The sequence below is a fragment of the Microtus ochrogaster genome, linkage group LG4 (genome assembly GCF_000317375.1).
Source record: "Microtus ochrogaster isolate Prairie Vole_2 linkage group LG4, MicOch1.0, whole genome shotgun sequence".
Lineage (NCBI taxonomy): Eukaryota > Metazoa > Chordata > Mammalia > Rodentia > Cricetidae > Microtus > Microtus ochrogaster.
In genome coordinates, this window is record NC_022030.1 from 15705894 (window position 1) to 15731388 (window position 25495).

The 25495-nt window shown below is 40.1% G+C and overlaps 1 protein-coding gene across 3 annotated transcripts in view; it reads left to right on the forward strand.

The window, feature by feature from the left end:
- The window catches only part of Grm1 (glutamate metabotropic receptor 1), a 388725-nt gene that overhangs the window by 309170 nt on the left and 54060 nt on the right, over positions 1-25495 (forward strand). For all 3 annotated transcript variants that reach the window (XM_026786206.1, XM_013351434.2, XM_026786205.1), the window contains exons 5-6: positions 12678-12924; positions 17779-17947. In XM_026786206.1, coding sequence (XP_026642007.1) covers positions 12678-12924; positions 17779-17947 — 416 coding nt within the window. The remainder of the gene's footprint in view (positions 1-12677; positions 12925-17778; positions 17948-25495) is intronic.

Below are 25495 nucleotides of genomic sequence, written 5' to 3' on the forward strand. Positions count from 1 at the left end.
AATGACTTCTTGGACAATTCTCTTCCAATTATACCCAGCCCTTGATCTTAAAATGGAATGTAAGCCTGCTTCTACCTTTCAGGGATTTGAGGACCGTCCCTACTACTTAGACTAAAAGAATTGCCTGAACTTTTCCTTTTCCCCCGTTTTTTTTTCATCCCTACAGACATGATGAGTTCCTAATTTGACTAATACATTAACTAGACACTTCATTTTATATTATAGTTTTATCCAGCAATCTCAAATGATAGCTTATAGTAATCATATTAGGTTTTATTAGAATGTTATGAAATGTATTGTAGTCACCATCAGTAATAACCACACCTAGTTAGATCATCATCTCATTCCTGAGCTGCCAGTCATGATGTAGAAGAACAGTTGATATAATGTAGGAGGGGACTGTCTGAATAACTTGTACCATAACAGGATCGAGCAGGCTGCTTGTCATCCCAGCCTCCCCGCTAGCTTACATCTGAAATAATCACACAGAAACTATATTCATGAAATCACTGCTTGGCCCATTATCTCTAGCCTCTTACTGGCCAACTGTCACATCCTGATCTAACCCATCTCCATCAATCTGTATATCACCACAACATCATGGCTTACCGGGAAAGATTTATCATGTATGACCTGGCAGCTCCTTAGCGGCTCTCTCTCTGACTCTGCTTTCTTCCTCCCAGAATTCAGTTCTGTCTCCTCCACCTACCTAAGTTCAGCCCTATCAGGCCAAGCAGTGTCTTTATTGATTAACCAATGAAAGCAGCACATAAACAAAAGGACCTTCTACACCATTGTACAACTACTCAGACTTCACACATATACAGGTAGTGTCCACTCTGGTCTTGCAATGGTGCATTTTTCTGTTGCCACTAGGGTTAGATAAAAGGTTCTGGTTGATTTCTAGCCTCAAAATGACACACAGAATATCTTTTTCTTTTGTGTCTAAGTTACTCTGAGCTGCTATTCCTGGCACCAGAATAACACTAAATTGCAGGAATCCAGGACAGTAGAAGCACATGCTACACCACAATACACCTTGCATGTTGAACAGGCCTTTCCTCTTGAATTAATACAGCTTGAAAAAAAACTGCATGATGTTCCAACTCTTAGGAGCAGTTGCAAGCACGTGTGACTACTGTCATTTGCTCATAGGTAAGACAAAGGGAAATTTTGCAGCCTTCATTTTACAGTTCCGTGAGCTATCAGGGCAAAGCTGGGAGATCAATGCCTCAGTGAAAAGGCTTTTAATGTTTTTTCTATTGACCTTACCACTAGCAAAACCTTTTTTCGTTGATCCATGTCACATTGTCATACTGGCCACCTTTTTTTTTCTGCGTTTCCTATTGCAAATATTCCTGAGGATAGATAGAGTACGCATGCCATGGTGCGAATTAATTCTGTAAAGTCCTTATTGCTGACAGCTGAGGATACAAGTCATCTCTGCTCCTACTCTTTTGTTTGTAGTCATGTAAGAAATCAGAAAAGTGGAACCAAAGCCTTTTCTCTAACTTCCACAGTGTTCAGACAGCTCAGAGTGTCCCTCCTAATCAGGTTTCCCCTTCCTCTGTGAGGTTGCTTGAAGGAGGCTGCAAAGCATCAAATCCCCCAAAACCACAGTGCCTTGAATACATGCACACAGATGTTTAAGTCAAGTCACATGAAGGAACATCTGTGCACGATTATAAGAGAGCTCCATTATCAGTGCTTTTTACTTCTGGAACTAGGGTGACGAGCTCCTTACTGGTCTCTGTTATTTATTATTTCACACTCACTTTATTATTACTTACCTTGGTTTATTCCTTTAGAAATTTAATGGTCAGCTTTCTTTTTCTTTTCTTTTTCTCATTCAATAGTCAACTTTATTCAGGACATCAGACGATTTATCCTCTGAGGGTTAAGAAGAGTCACATGAGTAAAATATATAGTTACGGAGGTGACAAAAGCATGATTTCCATAGAGGCATATGAATAACAACAGCTGAAGGGAGCTCACTCCTCTCTGTTGTTTCCATTTCAGTCATGAAGCATGAGCAAGTGATGCCTGGGGAGCTCTTTGTGTTGCCCTGGAATCTTTTTGAAGAGTTTCCTTTTCATTTGGCCCCCAAATTATATTAACAGCCGGGTTGTATAAATGCCTAGAACACTTGATTAGTTTGACTGTTAAGTTAGCCTCCTGTGGTATGTGTTCCTAGAACAGAAGGTGTCTTTGAGCTTTTCTAGTACATGGACAACTATGTTCAGAAGGAATACATATGGCAGAGTCTGGGAACTCCCCCCCAAACCTTGAAAGATGAGTTTATAAGCAACTTGTGGCTAGATTAGTCCCAGGTTTATAGTATCAAGAACACTGATTCTTCTGGGTGAATCTCTTTTCAAATCATTCTTGTTATGTAACGTTAACATTAATGTTACACACAACAATAAGTAGTATTCATATTCAAGAGCCATGAAAATAATCTCATTTCTACAGTCATAACATTTATATGAAGCAAATCATGACATCCTCATATTGAGATAAAATGTATAGAAGGTCTCTTAAGTTTCAGATGGTCTATAACATAGGACAAACATCATTTTATACACCAACCACTTGTTTATCACTATGATGTCATGTCTTTCCATATATTGCCGAGTATAATGTTAACTCTGTGTCTGCAACTGGGCAGGGGAGAGAGAGGAACATGGCACTAGAGTGGTCAGATGTTATTATAGCAACTACTAGTAATGAGCTTTCTGAGCTGGGAAAAATTATTTGACCCGTGTCACTTCTGCTTCTTCATCATTAATCACAGGAAAGGAATACCACCCATTCCCTGTCGTGTGCTTCAACTACGTTTCTTTTCTCAGGGCCTATGGCAATAAGATTGATGACTTCTGGAGAAGGCCTATTGTCTTGATTGCTCATATTTGTGCTTTTGCATTTGGATCTAGGCATCTGGGTTTGTGGTATTGGAAGTGTTTCTTGGCATAGATATCTCGTCTCGTCTTTATTGAGTCGGGTTTCCTTCTTTAGTTGCTGTTACACACTCTGGATCCCAGCCCAGTATGGTGGCTGTGAGCTCACTGGTAGAGAGGGCTTAAGTGGATCACTTGGTATTCCAAAGGAAGGTAGACAGGTTCGGAGGAAAGGATGGCAGGAGAAGCAGGAAAGAACTGGAAGAACTCTGGATCTACACCAAGAGGCTGAATCCCTGTGAGGTGGAAATAGGTTGAGAGAGGGGGCTCCTGTGGGCAAGCTTCAGCCAGAGTAAGATTAAGGCATCTGGTGAGACCTGGGATGGAGAGCAGAAAAGACAATAAAAGCCACCTACCTGAATCCCAGCCTAGTGAGGCCGCACCGGGGGTCCCTGGTAGAGGGTGATTCTGTGGAGTTGGCAGGAGTTATAAAGGAATGCAGAGGGGCTAGAAGGAAAAGCTGAAAGGGATTGTGGGTAAAGAACTGGGAGGGGGAGGGCTGAGTGTGCCAATGCCATCCGTTCCATTAGGCCTTGAGAGGTGAATTGGATATTGTTTTTAAATCGTTTAAGTCCCCTCCACAGAGCTTTTGAGAATGCTATCTCTTATTACTTGATGCTAGACTGAGATATGATGCTAATTCTTAGGCACTTAAGAAAATAAGTGTTTTTTTTTTTTAAAAAAAAACTCTTTTCAAGAAAAGCTGAGAGGAAAGTGTGATAGGCTCATGAAGCACCCAGCTTTCTCTGTCATTGATGTCTTGTATTTCTGCCTGACATTCACCACAGTTATAAATAAATATTGATGCATTATTTTAATTAAACTTCAAACTTTAGATTTTAACCAGTTTTTCCTTTCTTTTTTCCCCTCAAATTTGTATTCAAAATACTATAGCCCATTTTCTTCCCTTTCTTTTTGATTTCCATTAGATTGTCACAGTCCTCAAATGTCCTTTTGTATAATGGCCTTCCTTGACAGTTTTTAGGTGTACCAGTTGGGTATTTAATAGAACATCCTTAAATCTGGACTTAGCTGCTGTGTGTCTGGTGATTCATGCACCACTCTGTGACTGGTAAAAGAAAAAGACACCTTCCCAAGAGTCTAGTGCAACACTGGGTTAGCATGGATCACGTAGGTCAGGTGTGATTACCCAGTCTCGCACTATGAACTGTTACCTTTAAAGCTTTTCTAATGCTGTCACTTTAGGAAGCAGTTCACTAGCTACACTAACACCCGGGAGTGGAGAATCACTTTGGGCAGTGTAAAAGACAAAGCAGCTACCCACATGATTTGCAATTATTTTGAATGGAAGAGTTGTATTTTCTCCTCCACTAAAATTTATTTCTCCCCTCTTAGGCTTTATTTATAGTGGTATGATCAATTATTTTATATCCGGGATCATATTCCCATATGGAATTGTTGATTTGGTTGTTTCAATTGCTTTAGCTTTGGCCACTGGAAGTCTTTTACTTGACTTTATTGTAGCGTTTTTGAGGAGTTTTCACTTTTTGGAGAACACAAAATCTCCGGGCTCACTGTGCATAGTTGTCGTACCTTCCACATAATTACTTTTAAAAAGTATTTAAAGGTTTATTTTTGTTTTATTTTACATGTATTTGTGTTTTATCTGCACACACAGCTGTGTTTTATATATGTGTGTGGTGCCTGTGAAGGAAAGAAGAGTGTTGAATGCCATAGAGCTGGAGTTACGGGTGATTGTGAAGCACGATGTAGGTGCTGGGAACCCAAGGTCTTCTGGAAGAATAGCCAGTGCTCTTAACAATGGAGCCACCTTCGCTGTCCCATCTCTAAATCATTATCTCTTCGAAAGAGTGTTGGTACATGTGTGTGTGTGCATGCATGCATGTGTGAATGTGTATTAGAAACCAAGATCTGAATATTGAGTAGTTTTGAAATTTGGAGTGCTTTTCGTTTGGTTTTCATAACTAGGAAATGTATATATATATATGAGACCGCTCAGTGGTTGAGTGCTTGCTACTGTTCTTGGAGAATGCCCTGCTTCAGTTCCCAGCACTCCTATCCGGTAGCCCACAATCAACTGCATCTTCAGTTCCTGAGGACCGGAAACCCTCTTCTGGCCTCTACAGACACCTACACATAAGTATGCACATATTCACGGACACAGAAACACACAGGTAACACAGGTACATATACATAAAATTTTAAAGAATTTAAAACCACATGTAGATATTTCTATATATATTCATTAGCTTTTATTAAAATTACGCTATTCTCATATCTCGTAGTTTATGCAACTTTATTTTTCTGCTTTTCTACAAGCTCTGATTTCACCAGTGATATACACTGCTTATACCATCTGCCATTGATTTATTTTTTTGTTTAACCTTGTTATATGCATGGGCAGCTATTTCAGATTTGTTAATGCATTTCCCGTGAGAAGCAATTTCCTTCTACTAGAGTAGAATAATGCTTACACTCCTTTTCTGAGTATAATTTGAGCAGATTTGGATCAGCCCTGTGACCTCTCAAGGTGATCCTTCTTAGTATAGAATTATATTTGGCTTTCTTGTTTCTGTAAATATTCTCATCACAGCCTGAGCCGAGTGGTTGGCATATCCAAATGGATTTGCATGAAGTCTAGACCCTGCATGTGTTTTATTGATCGTTTCTGGCTAAGAGATCTTTGTCTATGTCTTCTTGACAATATTGATCTTAGAAGCTACTTTTTAAAATGTCTGTGACAGTTATCGACAAAATCTTACTAGCAATGAGTTTTTAGTAGGCCCTTGGGAATCCCAAATTTGATTTGTCCAAGAGATGCTGTTGGGAAACATCACAGAAAAGGGAACATGGCTTTCAAGAAATCCCAAGAGTTGTGACATGGGGACAAGGTGGTGTCATAGCTTGCCTAGACTGATAAATTCATTACACTATTCATGTAAATATCAGCAAATAGTCTCCAGAGGCAATCAGTCTGAAATGAAAAATCACAGTATAACTTACTCCCAGATGCCAGAGGTATGTAATAAACCACATGCTCTATGTTTAAATACCAAAATCTCCAGTAAATTGAAGCTTCCAGTGCTCTCATTGCACCTGTCCGACTTACAGATTACAGGACTAAAACCCTAAAGACTATGAAATGTATTAATATGTCCCAAATTATATTTTTATGTATATAAATTGGTCAGTTTCTGTTCTCTGGGGCCATAAGGAAATCAGTCTTAAGTTAGTAGAGTTCTCCCCCACAGTACTTAAGGTTCAGCCAAAGCTACTCTCTCCACTGTTTAAGTCACTCAGTCTAAGTCACTACAGTATAAAAGTGGGGTGACTCTTAAGGAACACTCTGCTGATAGGACGTCAAAAAAGAAGGTAGGAGCGCCAAACCATGGACTCCCATGTATAAAAGGCAGCATCCTTCCTTTCACCCATAAAGACACAGAGGCAGTGCTGCACTCATAGACCTGCTTTCCTTGGCATGCACGAGAGACCAAGAGAGAAACGGGCTTCAAATGGTTCCAGAGCGGCAGGTGGTTGATGAAGGGGCTGGTTGCTGGTGTATTTTAACAACAGGCAGACTTCCCACACTCAACAAAAGCTCCAGCTCTCTGTAATATATGCAGTCTCTACAATGAGCTGCCAAGTACTTCCTGAGAATCTGCAAAGATTTTACTCCAGGGGGTGTGGTTTGCAATTCGATGATGCTATTCTCTGCCCTCCAACAATAAAAGCAAAGGCACAGCAAGCTGCCCTGTTTTCTCTCCCTAGAGAGGCACGGAGTCCCACGGTTCAGCTGAATACTACTTAAGTATCCTCAGGATATTTAAACACACCAGCAATTCTCCTTACTTGTTATTCCCACACACCAGAAGTTTCTGAAATATGAATTAACTAAACACAGCAGTGTTTTCAGGGAGCTGAGGCTTACCATATATTATCTTCAAATGGTAAGGAGTCTGCTATTTATGTACCATATAATGGAGAAGTTTCTGTCTTAACAATAGATTGTGAAGACGTACTTAGAAAAATGTCTGATTGTTGCCATGTGAAGAACAGCTAGGATTAAGCAATAGGAATTCAACTAACAATAACAGTGATAGCTTAGACTTGACTAAATGACCTTCCTTTTCTTCCCACAGAGGAGTTCATTTACATTTTAATACAAGGTATAGAAAGTAAAAGGAAGGTCATATTTTTCTGTGATATTAGCAGAGAGAAAGTACGCGGGATGAGAAAAATGTAGTATTAGGGGAAACAAAGCATTCAGACGCCCTAGACTTGAACATGGACTAGGCTATTCCGAATCTTATCATAAATTCTCTCTGGGAAAGATATCTAGAAAATTTAGCTGCCTAAGCCTTTAAGCCATATTGAGGGTACTGTATACTTGGAAGTCGGTATTTTAAAAATGGCCAGATTAATCTTCCTTCAATAAATCTACTACTTGGCAATGCAAAGGAATCTGAATGCCATCTTCTTCACTTGACTCATTAACCACAGAAAATAATCATCGACCTTTCTATTCCAATCTGAATGACACTGTATCAAATTGTGTATTGAGCATATAATGAAGCAGTGGGGAGACAAATGCCAAGACAATGAAAGATTTCTCCCCCTCCCCAGGGAGAAATGTATTTAGTGATAGTTCCCAGAATTTCCCCTATTTTATAAGATAGTAAAATATTGCTTATTGCATTCATCTTCTCAATTTGACGTTAATGCCAAGGACCTAGATTTGAGAGAGTCAATGCTACCAGACTTATAGGCATCCCAATGGGAGCAAATTAATACGATGGCAAGTGCAGGCATCAGCAAGGTTGCTTTAACTGGAGCTACTATTTCAATATATTGTCTATATTGTGCAACTTAGGACACATAAAGTAGGCCAGTATTATTTTTAAAAATGCAGAACAAATACACATGAAAGTTTTTGTACTTTTTTTGTTTTGCCATAAATACCATACTGTTTGTCATGCGGCCTCATCAGTTACTGGACAGGGCTGCTGCAGGCATGCACAGTGCTATTTGGCAGGAAATAGCTGCACATGTACACGATCCCTGTCCTTGTCAGTTATGGGTCATTGAACATTCAACTACTGGTATTTTAGAGGCCTCACCAATGCACTTCCTTCCTAAATCTGCTTCCAAACAAGTAGACCTGGAGCAAGCTGATTAAACATCAGTTTTATAGTCAATGTTAGTAAACAAAATAATTTAAAAACTGTGTAAAATTAGAATTAATAAGTAAAGTAACCCAATCATGTTGATCTATGCTGGAGAAGCCAGGTGGGATGGTTTATTCAAAGTCAAGACCCTGTCTCAAAGATGAGCAGAGATAAAAAAAGTAAGTGTGGTTTATCAAGGTTTCAGGACACCAGGACTTCTATGCAAATGCCAATAATACGTTTGCATGCTAACAGCAAACAAAATTTTAAAAATTAAAAATGTACCAATTAGAGGCAGAACCTGAATGTCAAATAGTTGGGACCTGCACTATCCAAAGGAAGAAACATTGGCTGTATATATGGAGCAAGTCCTAAATACATGCTTATCTTCTGAAAATGCCCTATGCTGATATCTTTGAGCAGTTACATAGATATGCACATATGTGAAAATTCATTTACCTGCATAGTAAAAGCTTCTGCATTTTACTGTAGGTGAATCTATTCCCAGTGAGAAAGCTTTGAGTTTTGTTTTATTTGAATCAAGGCTTCATGATGTAACCTCATGTGGCCTAGTTGAGCCTTGAACACTCAGTAATTCTGTGTCAGCCCCACAAGCTTTAGGGTTACAGGTGTGAGCTACCATGTGTGGCTAAAAATTTCGAGAAAGTTAAGAAAAACTGACCAAAAATTTGCAGTTATTAGGGACTTGTGTTAGTTACACACCTGCCCACAAATGACTTTTAAACATTGACCTTAGAGTTGAACAGAATAACCTGCCCAGTCTCCAGTGCAACTTGAAAAACACAGCCCACAGTTTTACAATCTCTGCAGGCCAGAGAGCCAAATCATATGTTTGTGTGAAATGCCTGACTCCCAGCCAAAGAGACACAGTAGGCCCGTTTCCTCATTCTGCCCTCAGGGTGAGTGGTTAGGAGAGGCTAAAGAGCAAAGGTCATCAGGAAGAAGCACTAAGTGAAGGGAGGCAACTCTTTTCCACGCAGTTTGACTTCCCTGAGTTAATGTCTTCTCCTGCAAGGGGAGAAAATCTAATACAGATGATGGTCTCTGCCAACCACAACGACCAGTAATTGGAGCTGGAGGAGCAGCGTGGAGAGGTTAAAAAGGGACAGAACTTTAGCAAAATTATCTATTCCAAGTGTGCTATTTCAAGGTTAGGAAATTGAGACGAAGTTCCAGGGCTTATTGGAAGTGTGTTGTTTACAGGCAATGAGAGAGCTGTCTCTAGATACAGCTGTGCAGGTGCCTAGTCCGGAGTTCCTTTCATTATGCTGTTGTGCTGGGTAGCCAGCCTGCATATCAATGACGAACTGCTGGTTCTTTGCCCAAGCACCCGAGTGCCCTGATTTCAGAATGTTCAGTGTGAATTCCCAAGCTCATGGAGGCCTGTGCGCCACTGACTCCAGGAGCAATTTATAGTGTTTGTTGTGCGTCTGCAGCAAGAACAAAATTACTATTTACAGCTGAGGTAACTATTTTCACAATCCTCCATGAAGCCCTCAGGCAGGTATTCTTTTGAAGGTAAATAAACACCGTCAACCTCAATTATTTGGTTCTACTGAGTATATTTTAAAAGGTGATGGTTTAATGACCCCCTAGTCATCTATAACAATTAATGCACCACAGAAAAAGAAACATGAAATCCCCTTCTCACAAAGAATGCAGAGACTGGTGTTATGAAAAGGCAGCAAATCCCAGGGAATGGAAATGCTTTCACCTTCCCACCAAATAACAATGTTGGTAATTTTCAATTATTAATTCACCGTTTCTGAAAATATATTATCTTTGGAGGACTTGGAAAGCAAGCAAACAAATAAACACAAACACTCCATAGAACATATAGTTACTTAGATAAATATAATCAGATAGATAGATAGATAGATAGATAGATAGATAGATAGATAGATAGATGATAGAGGTAAGTAGATAGGTGATAGATATAGAAATAGCTAGATAGCTAGATAGAGATACATAGATAGAAATAGATAAATAGATAAGTAGATAGCTAGAGATAGACAGATGACAGAGGTAAGTAGATGGATAGATGGATAGATGATAGACGTAAATAGATAAGTAGATAGATAGATAGATAGATAGATAGATAGATAGATAGATAGATAGATAGATATAGATAGATGCATATGACACATCTTTGCAATATGATCTGGGGCAGTTGTGACAAAGCAAATGTTCTTGTACAAGCCAAAAATTCACTTACTATAGTGGACTCAATAGGGCTTGTAGATGAAGAGAGAGTTTTCATTGATTATAGCTGCCCCTTTCATGTGCAGGGCCAGTGGACTAGGAGGACAGAAAGATTTCTGTGCTATTAGGTTTACTGGGTGAGCAAGAATGACTTACCTTGCAAACATTGCTTAGAAACATTGTCAGGGTTCCTAGGTTTCTCTATGACAAATACAGGCAGGCTGTGCTTCTCTGTCATGATATGCTGTTGGTGGACTGAATGCCTGAACTTCTCACTAGTATGGCATCTGTGCACATGTGAAATGATCCACCAAGACACACTAACTTGGACTTAGAAAGATTTTGGTACCCAGCACAACAGCCTGCCTTCTGCCTCCTGTATCTGCCCCACTGAGCATAACTGAAAAAGGAAAGACATTGGATCCATATTACAGCCTATTCTTTCTATGTTTGTCTGTGAAATGGGAAGGGAATGTTAATGTCTATCTGGAAAATTTCATTTACTGAGTGTTGTTATAACATAAACTCAAAATCTGTAGCTATTTTGTTATGCCATAAAAACTAAATAACTATAAAATTAGTCAAAATTAATGTGAGTATTCTGATTATATAGTATACTTACATGTGTTCATATTTAGCTGTGTCCATACATAAATATTACCCATATATGATCACTAACTAGGTACAGTTGGAGGTCACAGCCTCTAGAACGTATGTCAGTTTCCCCAGCTTGCCTTCTTAGCACTTTTATTCTGGAAACATTACGATCCCCACTCACTTGCATTCTGAAAAGAAATGACCCATTTTGGATAAGTTACATGATCACCCTAAATAAGGATCACAAGAACAGCACTGATTTCACAGATATCCAAGAATACATTTTGCCTTGGTACTGATGAATGAAGTACCACTGGCAGCCACTGGGTTAAGACAGGTTTTCCTGGGGATACCAACAGACCTCAGTGACCTTATTTCAAAGACTTGACAACCTTTGTAAGGTGTATCTGTACTTTCTGCCTGTTCCAATGCTGTGCCTTCACTCTGTGCGGTTTGATTTTTCAAATGCCCTCTTGACCGCTCTTACTCTTGGATTCCTCTTGGAAAATTTTCTTTCAGTGTGACAAATAGTACTTAAGCAAATTGCACTCCTCTAACATGGATCTCTCAAGCATTTGGAAGATGGATTTGAGTTGATTCCATAATTTGCACCTCACTCTTAGGGCTGATACTCAAGTATCTGTCTCAATTCCAACTAAATAGACCATTCTTTAAATAGAACTCTAGTAATATCTATTTTTATTCCAAGCTCAACATCAAGGTCAAAATTCCTTACTGTTTCTTCTAGAAGCTCAATCTAGACTCTCTAAATACCTTCAGCTAGCTCTTGGTAAGAGTGAATCTAAAGGCCAAGTCCAGGCTCCCTAAAGTATGCTGGTGATATAGGCAAAGTTTATTTAGTTTTCCAAAAGTGTTAATTTATTTCACAAAGCCCAAATGGTCTCTAACTTTCTCGCACAGATATGTGTTCTAAAATAGAGATTTCCAATATGGAGCTCAGATCTAATGCTACAGTGGCTATAAAGATAGTTGGAAGTTGGGGAAGCTTTACTCAGCTAAAACAGGGGTAGGAATGATCCAGGGCTTTCAAAATTCACAAGGAACAAAGCTTGTGATTCACAAATAAAACAGGCTAAATTTGATGTAGAGTATGACTTCTTCACCACGAAAGACTTTAGCAGAGTGTCTGCTGATTGACAAATGTGTTTGAAATATAATTCTTCTAACACTGGGTTTGCATGTCACTGGAGATGACAATATAAAGAGAGTCACAAAAACAAGCCATCAGACATTGTACAAATAGAATTACCATGAATTACAGATCATCATAACAGATGCAAAAAATGCTTTTCCTTTCCACTAGACTGGGAAGTTTGCATATACCTGCAAAAGAAAGGGGAAAAGAATTCTTTCCATTGCTCCTTGATAATTGACTTATATGAAAATTCTTTATTTTTACTTCAATGCTGCTTGCTCCATAACTCATAAAATATTAACTTAATAAAGAAGAGGGAATGGAAAATGCTGTTTTCAGACAGAATATAGTACAGTCGGTCAATAGTTCAAGGTGGGCTTTGCTTCTGCCAATGCCATGGTTCATTTTAGGGTCTTGAGCCCTGAACTATACCGAGTATTGGGTGGTTAGACCTGATCTGCACTGGACAATGAGTGTGTAGCCTTGACTTGCATTGAGCTTCAGTGTGTATCCCCGATTTGCACTGAGCAATGAGTATATAGTCCTGATTTGATTCATGCTTGTGACCTTGGCAGTGATTTGTTTTTCTTGTTACAGGCAATGAAAGCTTAGAAGAAAACTACGTCCAGGACAGTAAAATGGGGTTTGTCATCAATGCCATTTACGCCATGGCACATGGGTTGCAGAACATGCACCACGCTCTGTGTCCCGGCCATGTGGGCCTGTGTGATGCCATGAAGCCCATTGATGGCAGGAAGCTCCTGGATTTCCTCATCAAATCCTCCTTTGTTGGCGTCTCTGGAGAGGAGGTGTGGTTCGATGAGAAGGGGGATGCTCCTGGAAGGTAAAGAATCTCTATTCTCATGACCACTGAGCCAGACAGTGGCAACTGGGTTCCACGGTTTGGGAGTGTTGAAGATAAAATCATCTAGACAGATAAAAAAATTAGATGAAGCTAAGAACACACCACTTTTGAAAAGGTCAAACTACTACATGCTTAACTCTAAGAATCTTTCACCCTGCTAGCTACCCTTACACTGAGAAATCTCCTGGCCTTTCCCTCAGGATTCCTGAGATCTCCTGAAAGCATTGCACTTGGATAGTAGAACCTTAGCAAGCACTGCCTGCACTAGCTGGCACCATTCACATTGATGGACACAGTGCTATACTCCTCATGAAATATTATGCACACTACACCTGATTAATATTATGTGACAAGAACCAAACCACACATTCTTATCTTTCAGGCTGAAGCATGTTTCTGTTCTGTTTCTTCTCAAAAGAAGAAAGACTCATGGGTTTGTGGACTGGATTTTGGTTTGTAGTGGCTTTCCAAAATGAATAATCAGCAAATAGAAAAGGAAATATATATAATATATAATATATATAATTTTCCTTTGCATAATTTTACACACAATTTATTCTGCAACATTTGTTTTGATACCATCAGTGAGCTCATACATAGCTGGTGTACAGTGAATGTGTTCTGTGTCGATGTTAGCTGTATTCATTCATACGGATTTTCCTCTGAAAGAGATAATAAGAATGACAGAGGGATTGAAATCTGTAGCAGGAAGGTCAAAGGCTCTGAGCCTATAGATGATGTGGTGAACCCATCATACAGTCCCTGCTATCTTCCAGAGTATGGTTGTATAGATTTAGAGATTTCTAGGGAAACATGTTTTATGCTAAGGTCAAATTATTTAAGTCTCATGACTGTTGGTACACTGACTCCCTTCTCTGACAGATAATGAAAGAGTGTCAAAGTAAGCCTGTCACTGAACGTCAACAGAGACGAAGTGGCAGAGGCAGTGTGATCTGCCTCTGGGGTTTGCAATCACCTCGCCACACCACGCTACTTTTTGCTTAACCCTCAAATTAGGCAAAATTGCTGGAAAATTTCTTTGTGTCACCACAGAAGTACCATGGGAGACTTTGTATGGAAGTGTCAAGTTTTACCTGTGGAGAATCTCCTGTGTGGGCTAACTGGAATCTCCCCGTAAAAATCCAACAGCTCAATGCAGGATACATGATATGCCTTTGTCAACAACTAAAATCATGTACTATAGGACTCCTTCCAAGATGCCAGTTCAGTGGGGGCAGGTGTCGATGGGAATGTGAGTGAGATGTGTTGCAGGGTCTGGGAATGGGGGGCTATAAATACCTTAGGGAGTGGTATCAGGAGGAACATAAAGGGTTCGAGATCCAGACCCATCTAATCCCACTCTTTCAATCCTGAATCCACTGGAATGAGGCTTGGCAGAGGTTCAGACTTGCACTGTAAACCCTCCTCCATGATCCCAAACAGCAATAATAATAAAATTAATAATAGCAACAGCAGATCTCCAAAACACCTGTGGGATTCACTTAGGGTTTAATTAGCACAGGATCAGAGAATTTTCACACTCAGTAAACGCACATTTCCTTCCTTCCTCTTTTTCTATATATTAGTCATCCAGATCATAAGAAAGCAACCAGCTTCTATATCTTCCATCTTTAATTACATAGTAAACTTCTTCCTGCATGAGGCTCGTCCGCTTAATCAGTTCAATTTCTCCTCGCATCACCTGCCTTGGGGATCTAGTTCCTGTCATAAATCACATGCTTTTGGTCCCTCTGGGAATTATTTAGTTAATCATCACATAACATAAAGTGAGTGCGGTGAGATTTCATCTGGATGTGATTTACATAAGGATGTTTTAAATAAAATGAAGGGACAGACCTGGGAGAAACTCTGGGGTTAAAAGGGCGGGGTGCTCTGTTTATTATTTACATGCCGATACTGGAAGCTCTTTTCCCCATAAGCCTGCCTTCCTCCCTTGATACCTTCTAGGTAGTTGCGTCGTTGTTGTTTTTCCTCCAGCATTTGAAACTTTTTTTAAAAGAGTGTTTTCATAAGAAAATATTGTGAAATTTTCGGCTTCCAAATGCTAATGAAGTGTGAACGGGTTTTCGCTATGAAAGAGCGAATGAGGAGGTGCTAATAAGAACCTCAGGAAGTGATTTATAGGGAAGAGATGGCTCAAGCTGGCAGCTTGCAAAGCCATCACTAAGCTTGGGAGGAAGTGTCACATTCTACTGTGGAGTTAAGTGCAGAAGTTAATGGGAAAAAATTGGAAAGACTCGTATTGAACAGCCGCAACAGGTTCGTTGGCATGCACTCAGAATGTAGAGTTATTGGAGATGTAGATTGTTCATTGACCCCTAGATGAGTGTGAGCTATGAGCTCACAATTAATAGCCACTTAACCCACACTCAGAGCTACTCTGAAATATTTTAGCAAGCCTCAGCAACAAGGCAGATCATAAGTATCAGCCAAACACCAGAGCAGCAAAAGATAAATAATGAGTTCCAGGCACACTCTGTAAATTTTCCCCACTGGGCAAGGGGAAACTTCCTTTATTTTCTGTAAGTTGCTTTTCTTTCGGGAAGTTGCTACGTGTAGAAACTGTTAGAATCTGGATGTGGAGAAGCTTTGAGTTACCCTGTGGGTGACAGGACACATTTGCACAATAAGAACAGGCAAAATAATGTCAATAAATGGGTATCTATTGTCTAGATAAGGAAGTAGGCCAGGTACAGCCGATAGATTTCAGAAGACAACACAGGCTGATGCACTGTAGCTGCCCATCGTACTGGGAGTGTGACTCAGTCTGACACAGGTTCAAAGAGAAAAGTATTCTGGAATGAAGAAAGCAGGGGCATGGGGGTTGAATGGGATAGAAGACTGCTCAGGAGCAGGCAAATGTGCTGGCCTATTGCCATCAGTCAACCATAAAGAGAGATAGCCATGATGACCCATGTTCTAGTCCAGGAGCTTAAGGACTGCAGAGCTCTACAGACCACACTCCCTCAGCAGATCCAGTGAAAAGAAGCCAAGCAAAGAGCTTCAGGAAGCTACTGTATGTTATAAAAGGACAAAAGTAAAAGGAAGACTGCTAGAGAATTGTCAGGAATGAAGGACTACGCCAACAGCAGTGTCTTCCCATTTTTTTTTAATGTAATAGAACTAGTCAGTATATTAACATGTTCCTAGAAATAGAACTATGGATGATCTTAGGCAATGTGAGTCTTACCCTTGGAGCTGTATAAGATACCGTCTGCCCTGTGGTTTATGAATAGATATTTGGTGGACCCAATCCAGAAGATTAGGTAACCTAAGATCAATGCACCAGCAGATTTGGTGTCTAACATGGGTTGCTTTCTGACTCACAGATGGTTCCTTTTAATGGTGGTCATATGTACCAAAAAGGCAAAGGAGATTTCTCAAGTTGCTTTTCAGAGGCAAGAATCTCAACCCTGAGTGCTCCTTTCTCACGACCCCATCACTGTCCACCACTTTGGAGTAAGGGTCTTAGCACATGAATTTGCATATTCCATAATTATAAAGGAGCTTCTGATGTGTCTTAGGTTCCAAAGTCCATATAAGATCCCCAAAAAGGTTGCAGAAATTAGTACAGCCCTGAGCAGTACAGCTTACTATTTAAATGTGAGACAAGGTCCAGCTCACACATCCCAATGACAAATTCTCTGTTCTATCCATCATATTGTTAACTGTCTGTGGCTGTATCCCTGGGGAAAAATATCTTCTGGCTCCCAAAAGATACTTTGGTTGCAGTAACATTCCTTGGGGGAGAAAATAAAACAGAAAAATAAAAAAAAAGTGCATGGTGCCACACTTACTATGGAAGACTTCAGTATTTTGTGCAACATTGGAAGCTACTGAAATAGCGGGCTCGGATTGTTCGGTTTCAAAAGTGTTTGTCTCAACCAGGGAAGAGAACTCTTTGAATATCAGTGTACCAAATAATAAATTGGCTGGCAAGATGGGGCTACGGGTAAGACTGCTTGCTTTGCTTGATAAGCAAGAAGGCATGAGTTCAAATCCCTACCACACATATAAAACACCAGGAACAATTACTCATAATTATAGCCCTAACATGGGGGAAGTAGGAACAGGATGATCCTCAACTGGCCACCCACGTAGCCAAAGTGATGAGCTTCTGGTTCAATGAGAGACCTTGGCACTAAGCGGCAAGATAGAGATTGATAGAAGAAGATGCCAAATGCCATATTCCAGATTCCACAAGTACACATGGGTACCACCCATTCAAGGACATACACCATACACATATGGAGCAAACACAACATATACTACACACATGCTTCACATAACACACACGGTAAATCCTTGACCTCTTTTCTAACGGAGGATGTTCTTTTCAGGCTTCTTGTTTTATTTGTACTTAGTAATTCTAAGCCTTGTACTTCCTACATCTCCCACTTAAAGATTTATTGGAATGAAAATTACAACTGAAGAGTGAAAAGGGAATGTAAAATAAAGGCAATTAAGCACGGAAACTAATGCTCTCATGGATTGTTACTTGTTCAAAGTGTACTACAAGAGTTTAAGGAGTTGACCAATTAAACACATATACCATTACGTTTTGAAGTATAAACAGAGAAAAGATTTGATAGCAATGAATTATTTACCAAAGATGGATGGTACACAGATAGTTCCTGAAGAGAGGAACGACTCAGAACAAACTGTAGATGTGACAGGCACTGGTCCAGGGATGTGTGATGATCCTAGTTTTGATCTCTGTTCTTTTACTAGAACCCATTTATTTACAAGTGTCACTGTTTTCTCCGTCAGAGAGACATCCCAGAAAGCTCACATGCATTTATCTTCTCACAGGTATGATATCATGAATCTACAGTACACTGAAGCCAATCGCTATGACTATGTCCACGTGGGGACCTGGCATGAAGGCGTTCTGAACATCGACGATTACAAAATCCAGATGAACAAAAGCGGGATGGTCCGCTCTGTGTGCAGCGAGCCCTGCCTAAAGGGTCAGATTAAGGTAAACTGCAAATGCATCCCTGGACATTGTTAGAAATGAGGTTCACCCCCTGGGCCATAGTAAGAAGAACAGCTATTTGAAAGCAAGACTATCCGGAAAGGGTGCCCGAGATTGCTGCTCATGCCCTTATGTTTAGCTAAAACTGCCAAGAAAAGCTAAGACATAGGTAACTATTAGGCTAGGATATAGGTTTTTTTTTTTAGCTATTTGGATAGGTATTTAGATGACATTAGATATTTAAGATCTCTAGATATTTGGTTAGGAACTATAAAAACTACCGAAATAGTTTAAGTATTTATTTTAATAACAGTGACAAGCTGGGGACTTACATATAATGTAGGCAGCAAGGGGATGAATAACAGCATTAAAAACCTAAACAGAACTAAGTGTGGAAGCCAGTAATGGTGCTTAGTCATAGTGGCAGCTATTACTAAAGAAAGCTCTGGAGATCTAAAGCACAGCACGGACTGTGATGGATGGGTTAATGAACTGCACTGTGGCAATCATTATACAATGCATACATATATCAAACCTCCGTGTGTTGCCCAACTTGATATAACATTTTGCCAATTATTTTAAAATTAAAACTTAGAAACAAAAGTAAATGTGGGAATCAAACCAGTAATATCACTTAGTCATTGTTCCAGCTATTGTTAAAGAAGGCAGAAGCTGTTCAATTCCAAGCACGTAGCTAAAATGACAGTCCAGCATGGGGTTAAGAAATACCAAAACAATGCAGACACCGTGATTAGCATTGCCCTTTCCCTACCAAGTCCTTTGGCTCTCCTGAAGTGGACTATTATTTAAACAAAGAGAGTGTCCGATTTTTAATTGTATTCAGGGGAGAGGAAGTAAGTAGCTCATAATTTTACTATATGTAGAAAACTAGAGAAAATAAACACGAAATATCGGGTTTCTTACTGGATGTGCTGAGGGGAGGGTGAGGTCAGAGAAGAAGGCTGGAAAACATGGCTTTAGGTACAGGCTGTTTACACTCTGGCTGGATGATGCATGCAGGAAGCAATAGAGTATAGGGGAGGGGCAGTGAGCTGGCAAGCATGCAGCTCAGATAAACTAATAGGTTCCCCCAGCTCTAATTCACTGTGATTCATCTGAAGAAGCAGACGGGCTGTCACGTAAATGTCACACATGCCACAGCTGGGGCTGGAGTCCATCTCGTGTGAAGTGCTGGACCCCTCCCTGTGTCATCATGATGCTTTGCTCTGCCCCGGAGCTTCAGACCCTCCCCAGTCCCATGCAGCGGAGGTCCAAGGCATGCGGAGGGGCACTCAGTATACTTAAGCTCCCTAGGGCCCGAGCCTAACCTAGGCTTTTCTGTGGAGGATTGAAAAGCCTTATATGAACTACTAGAAAAGCTGAAAGGTTTCAAACCTCTAAGAGCTTGAAGCAGCTCAGAAGACATGTCAGGGAGGAAATCCTCATGGTAGCTCCAGCCACTTTAAGGAAATAGTGAAGTTCTGAGAGCAGCTGCAGTTAGTATCATCTTGTACCTTCTCAGAAGAAGTTACATTAAATTTAATTATACTTATGGCTGCTAGATAGATGGGTGCTAATGAATTCTTACTATGGCCACCGTAGCGATGGAGAGCTCCTTAGTGTGTGGATATTATAGTTGGTGTGTGTGCCACAAAGGTTTGTGTACCATGACTCAGTCCTCAGTGTGAGCATGTGGAGAGGTGGTGGGACCTTGAAGAGGTGAGACCAATGGAAAAGTAATTAAGTCACTGAGGGAGGGTATCAATCCTCCAACAGATTAATGTTCATCATTTGTCTCATTCAAAATATCATTATGACAGTAGTATGTTATACAGTCAGGTCACTCATGTGCTTAGACCCTCTGCAGGCCATCACTTCTCCTCTTTATTGTGATGTTGCCCAAAGAAGCCCTCAGGAGCAGACAAGAAGTACTGTCCAGTCTTGGACTTTTAGTCATCAGAACTGTGAACTAAATAATTCTCTCTTTTCTTATGAATCCTGTAGCCTCCAGTATTTTGTTTTAGGAGCAGAACATAAACTAACTCAATGGTTCATGTTCACTAAGGAGTCTGCACATAGCTTCCATAGTGTGGAGCAAAGGAGATTGTGAGACATTACTTTCAAGGGTATGCAAGACATTTCAGTGGTGTACAAGTGACTTCAGCCAAATCGCCAAGGATGAGCTAACAGCACGGCTTCAATGTAGACATCCACTTTCTTTTTTTTTTAAATGTATTTATTTATTAAGGATTTCTGCCTCCTCCCCGCCACCGCCTCCCATTTCCCTCCCCCTCCCCCGATCAAGTCCCCCTCCCTCATCAGCTCCAAGAGCAATCAGGGTTCCCTGACCTGTGGGAAGTCCAAGGACCGCCCACCTCCATCCAGGTCTAGTAAGGTGAGCATCCAAACTGCCTAGGCTCCCCCAAAGCCAGTACGTGCAGTAGGATCAAAAACCCATTGCCATTGTTCTTGAGTTCTCAATAGTCCTCATTGTCCGCTATGTTCAGCAAGTCTGGTTTTATCCCCTGCTTTTTCAGACCCATGCCAGCTGGCCTTGGTGAGTTCCCGATAGAACATCCCCATTGTCTCAGTGTGTGGGTGTACCCCTCGCGGTCCTGAGCTAGAGAAGCTAAATAAGAAGGTGAATCCAAAGACAAACATATAGGCATCCTCCTGAATATTAACCTTCATCAGGCGATGAAAGGAGACAGAGGCAGAGACCCACATTGGAGCACTGGACAGAAATCTCAAGGTCCAAATCATGAGCAGAAGGAGAGGGACATCCACTTGCTTGTCTAGGTGGAACTCTTTCACAGTAGGCCATCTGATGGTTCTTAGGAATATGTCCTCTGAGATCTGGCATCAGACTTCCCCCTTGCCTGATACTATGAGGCATCAGACCAACAGATTCTTGTTGTATTGGGCCCTTTTGTTTGCCTGGTTGGTTGATTTGTACATAAAGGAAAAACAAAACATTTGATGACAAGTCATGTGTGAGGAGAAAAGAAAAGCCCCAGCTCAATGACTTTCTTGCCCTTTTCCAGTCTGGTTGGCATTGAGTTGGCTTTCTAGATGACCACTACTGAACAGTTAATAGAGTAATCTTGATTTTTAGGATATAGGGTAGAGGAGAAAAATAGCAGGAAAAAATTTCCAGATCCTGCACAACATCTCCTGTCATTCTGTCCTTTGCAGGCTGTGACGGGCTTCTCACACATGTGCTTACACAGTATTCCACTTGCACATTCCAGAAGAGAGGCCCTTTGTTCTCCTCACGTTCAGAGACAAGGCTGCCTGCTTGTGTCAGTCTGTCTAGATGCTGAAGTGTTTCTGGCAGTGTGACTGTGTTACACCCTTATGAGGTTATCACAGGAGACCCCAGTAATCATTGCTGAACCGTTGCAGACAACTTACCGTAAATGCAAATCTCTCAGGAGCCAATTTTGGAAATATTCCGTACTCTGCAAGAGAAAAATGTGCCTGTTCTCAGTAGAACCTGCATAGGGGAGATCTTTGCTTGTTTCCCAGAAACACCTTGGGACGTAGAGAAACAAATGGAATCTGAATCCCATTACCAAATAATAAAACTTATATTCTAACACCACTAATTTGCCACATACCAGGTTTAGGATAGAGAATGAGATCTCAGTAGCCACTGCGAAAATAGTCAGCCTGAAAAGGATCATAGAACATTCATGAATTTATATTAACTGGGAAGTGGTGCCTGTTAGAGGGAGGCCTTTTGTTGCAGGGAGACCACTTGCTCTTCCTGGCTGCCCGGGTAGCTTAGACAGGAAATTATCACTCAGAAATTGTATTAATGAAATCACTGCTTGGTCCATTAGCTCTAGGTTCTTATTGGCTAACTCTTACATCTTAATTTAACCCATCTCCATTAATCTGTGCATCACCACGAGGTCGTGGCCTACCACCAAAGTTTCAGCACATCTATCTCTGGCAGCAGCTCCATGGCGTCTCTCCAACTCTGCCTTTTCTTCCTCCCAGCATACAGAATTACTTAGTTCCGCTCTTCCCTGCCATAGGCTCAAAGCAGTTCTTTATTCATTAACCAATAAAATCAACACATAGACAAAAGGACCTCCAACACCAGGTGCCTTCACAAACAAACAAACAAACAAACAAAACCTTCTAAACATCAAATGCCATAAATGATAAATTAATAATTTGATGTCTTTTTTGAGAACCCATAAAACTTTATTATAATAATTTCTTTTGAGGTTATTAAAACCCATTTTTTTTCTATTACTTCTTAGACATATATAACTTACAAAAATAATATCTTACCATGTTAATGCTTTGAGAGAGTCAACTCTGGACATGGTAAATAAAATATATTTTATTGTTATTTCTTATAGATCTAGTCTGTTCAAAAGACTCTATGCCATGCAGTTCAATATAGAGTATTTAATATAGCAATTTGGTTATAAAAGCAAAAGGGAACACTGAGGCAACCCAAAGATGAGAAAGAGTGGACTCCGTTTCCACTCTAAACAGAAGGGCAATGGAAGAATTCGAGCCTTGTTCTAAGATGCTTTCATGCACAGTGGTGGGGAGGGAGAGGAGACCTTGTCTTCTGTGTTCCTGCCCTTAGTCCTTCTTCTTTGCCAAATAGACCCAGAAGAAAGTGGGCAACAGATCTCACAGGTGTCCTTGAACCATAAGAACTAAGCTACACAGCCTTCAGTGACAATTTGATACTGTGCAATTCTAACCCAGACAAGTGGGAACAAACATAGAGAGGACACAAGACCTGAAGGAACAAGAATGGGTAGGAAGTCAAAGGAAGATTCTAGAGGAAGGGAGAAAGGAAGAAGGAAGGAAGTCAGGGACTTAGAGTCACCCAATAAGTCCTTGTCGAAGTACAGTGGATTCCTTACATGTTGCTCCTTGAAGTGGTTCTTACACAGAAGGTGTTACTGGCCCTCCTTTATAGGGGCTGAGTCTCATGCTTCTCCATTTTTGCATCTACAATGTTACAAAGCTGGGCTGTGTGCCAAGTCAAAGCTTTTATCATCCCATAGCCACACGTTGTTCAACTCTGTCATTATGTGAACTAGCCTGTTTCCCCTAGGGGTGGATTTCAGTTCCTAAGCACTGGTTTTTCAACAGTTCACAATAAAAACATAGTGATGCACTTTAAAAATACAAAGGGATGCGTTTATGGAATTAGGGAGAAGTGCTTTTGCGAAAGGGGTGTAGGAGTTTGGTGGAGACAAAGTGCTAGAGAATGAATCTGTACAGATTGCTTTATAGATCTCCTGCATGCTCTCCCCACCCCTCCTCTCTCTCTCTCTCTCTCTCTCTCTCTCTCTCTCTCTCTCTCTCTCTCTCTCACGCACGCACGCACACACACACACGCACACACACACGCACACACACCCCTTTTTTTATTTAAGTTGGTCTATAGTTTGTTTTCCCAAGACTCAGAGCTTGGCTTGAAAGCTGGACTAAGAGAGAGGAGAAGTTTCTGCTTCTCTTCACATATTCTGGTGAACAGGTATATCCTGCAAGAATGTCCTCATTATACATGTCCTATTGTTATGCAGTAAAGCAATGCTGATTTTTTTTCTACCTTTTGTATTTTTTAGATCAGATCCCAACCACACATCTTGTCTTCAAAACTGGAGTAATTTTCCCTGCTCATGAATTTGGACAATCCATTTACTGTATTTTCTACTAGTGTGAGAGAGGTTTAGCTCCATTTGAATTGATAGACAGTACCTTGTTCAACCTTAGCCTCATATATTACTCTGCTGTTGTTATTACCGATTTTTGGTCTGTTTGTTTGTTTCATGATGGGCAAAAAAAGGCAGAGACAGATTTCTTGAGTTGAAAAAGTACAGGGGATATTACAATTTTTAATGTGATGTCAGATGTTTTTATAGATACAAGGTATCTTAAAGAATTCATTAAGCAACCATGTATATTTGTTCCTAATGAGAACAGGGTGTTCCTAGGTATGTGCCCTGAGGATTTGTGGGGGCACTGCTACAGGGGTTGATCTCCCCGTCTTTCAGACAGTAGCTATAAGAACTTGGAGAAGTTCCCTTTGGAGAAAACTTGAGATTTCTAATAATGTTTTTAAAATTACATTGGTGGTTCTAATTCCTTATATTTACCCTCTCTTCTTTCGGTGCAGGACGTTAATAAAAAGTGGCTGGGTTGTTTTAGAGAAGGTGCTACAAGACTGAAGCACATTAGGGATTTAGATTCCCAGGTGACTTAAGCGCTCTCTGATCGTCCGTGCAGTAACCGACCCTTAATAACTCTTTCTTCAGATCTTGTTGTTTCCATGTTATCTTCCTCTTCGTGTGCACGGCTATCTGTTCATTTTTTATTATTCTTAAGTAGTTCTCTGTATTTTGGTTATTTAGTTAGTTCAATTTCAAAGTCATTCTCAAAGAGATGTTTATCTGGGAGATTGAATATTCATTCTTGAGCAAAATTATCAGGCAGCTAATATGTCTATACTTTTTCCAATAAAATTAAAAACATCACAAAATAAAGAACATAAAGACTATGTGATTTTGTGTGTATATGTAGCTGTCTCTACTATTTGATGCCAGTTCTTCCTTCTACTTTATTCAGAAATAACAATAATAAACAGGTTTTATAGACGTCCATGTTATTTAAGAGAAAAATGGAGACAGAGTTGTGGGAATACTATAATATTCCTATACTAATCTCTAGCACACCTGCTAGTAGCACACTTAATGTCCTCTGGAAACAAAATCAACTTCAGTCATGTGATAGAATATAAAATTTATATTCTGTGAACTCAGCTGGATGGGACTTTGATCAGCATTACCATTCCATTTCTTCTGCAATGACGGAAACATTGCAACATGTCAACAAAATTTCTAGTCACTAATGTTATAACACCGTTCCTGATAAAATCTACTGGTAGATTAGCTCTTGCCATTTTGATCCCAAAGCTTTGTTTGAAGTACTGAAAACCTAAGAGATATAAAAAAGATGCAGAAAGTGGGTCTGGGAAATTTATTTAGTATTATTGTTTGAATTTGCCTAAGTAGTTGTTGTCTGAGGTTTCTGTCCTGCCCAGTCTTACAGCTGTTTAGTCCCAAATAAATACACTGAGGTCTACATTAATTATAGAACTGATTGACCCATTATCTCAGGTTTCTCATTAACTCTTATAATTTATATTAGCCCTTTATTCTTGTCTATGTTAGCCATATGGCTTGTTACCTTTTTCGGCAAGGCAGTCACATCTTGCTTGCTCTGTGGCTGGGTCACGGCTGCAGACTGCTACTTCCCTCTTCCCAGAATTCTCGTTGCCCCATCTCTACTTCCTGCCTGGTTACTGGCTAATCAACATTTTATTAAAAATAATACAAGTGACAGGATAAAAAAAAAACATTGTCAAATAAGAAAGTAATATCCATTTATTAATTACATTTTTACATTACCATTTAGGAAGCAATTATTGCTTGAGATATAAATTTCCTACACCTACTCTAACACTATCTGAAAATGATTTTCAAATAAAAACCCAAAACACTAAATTTC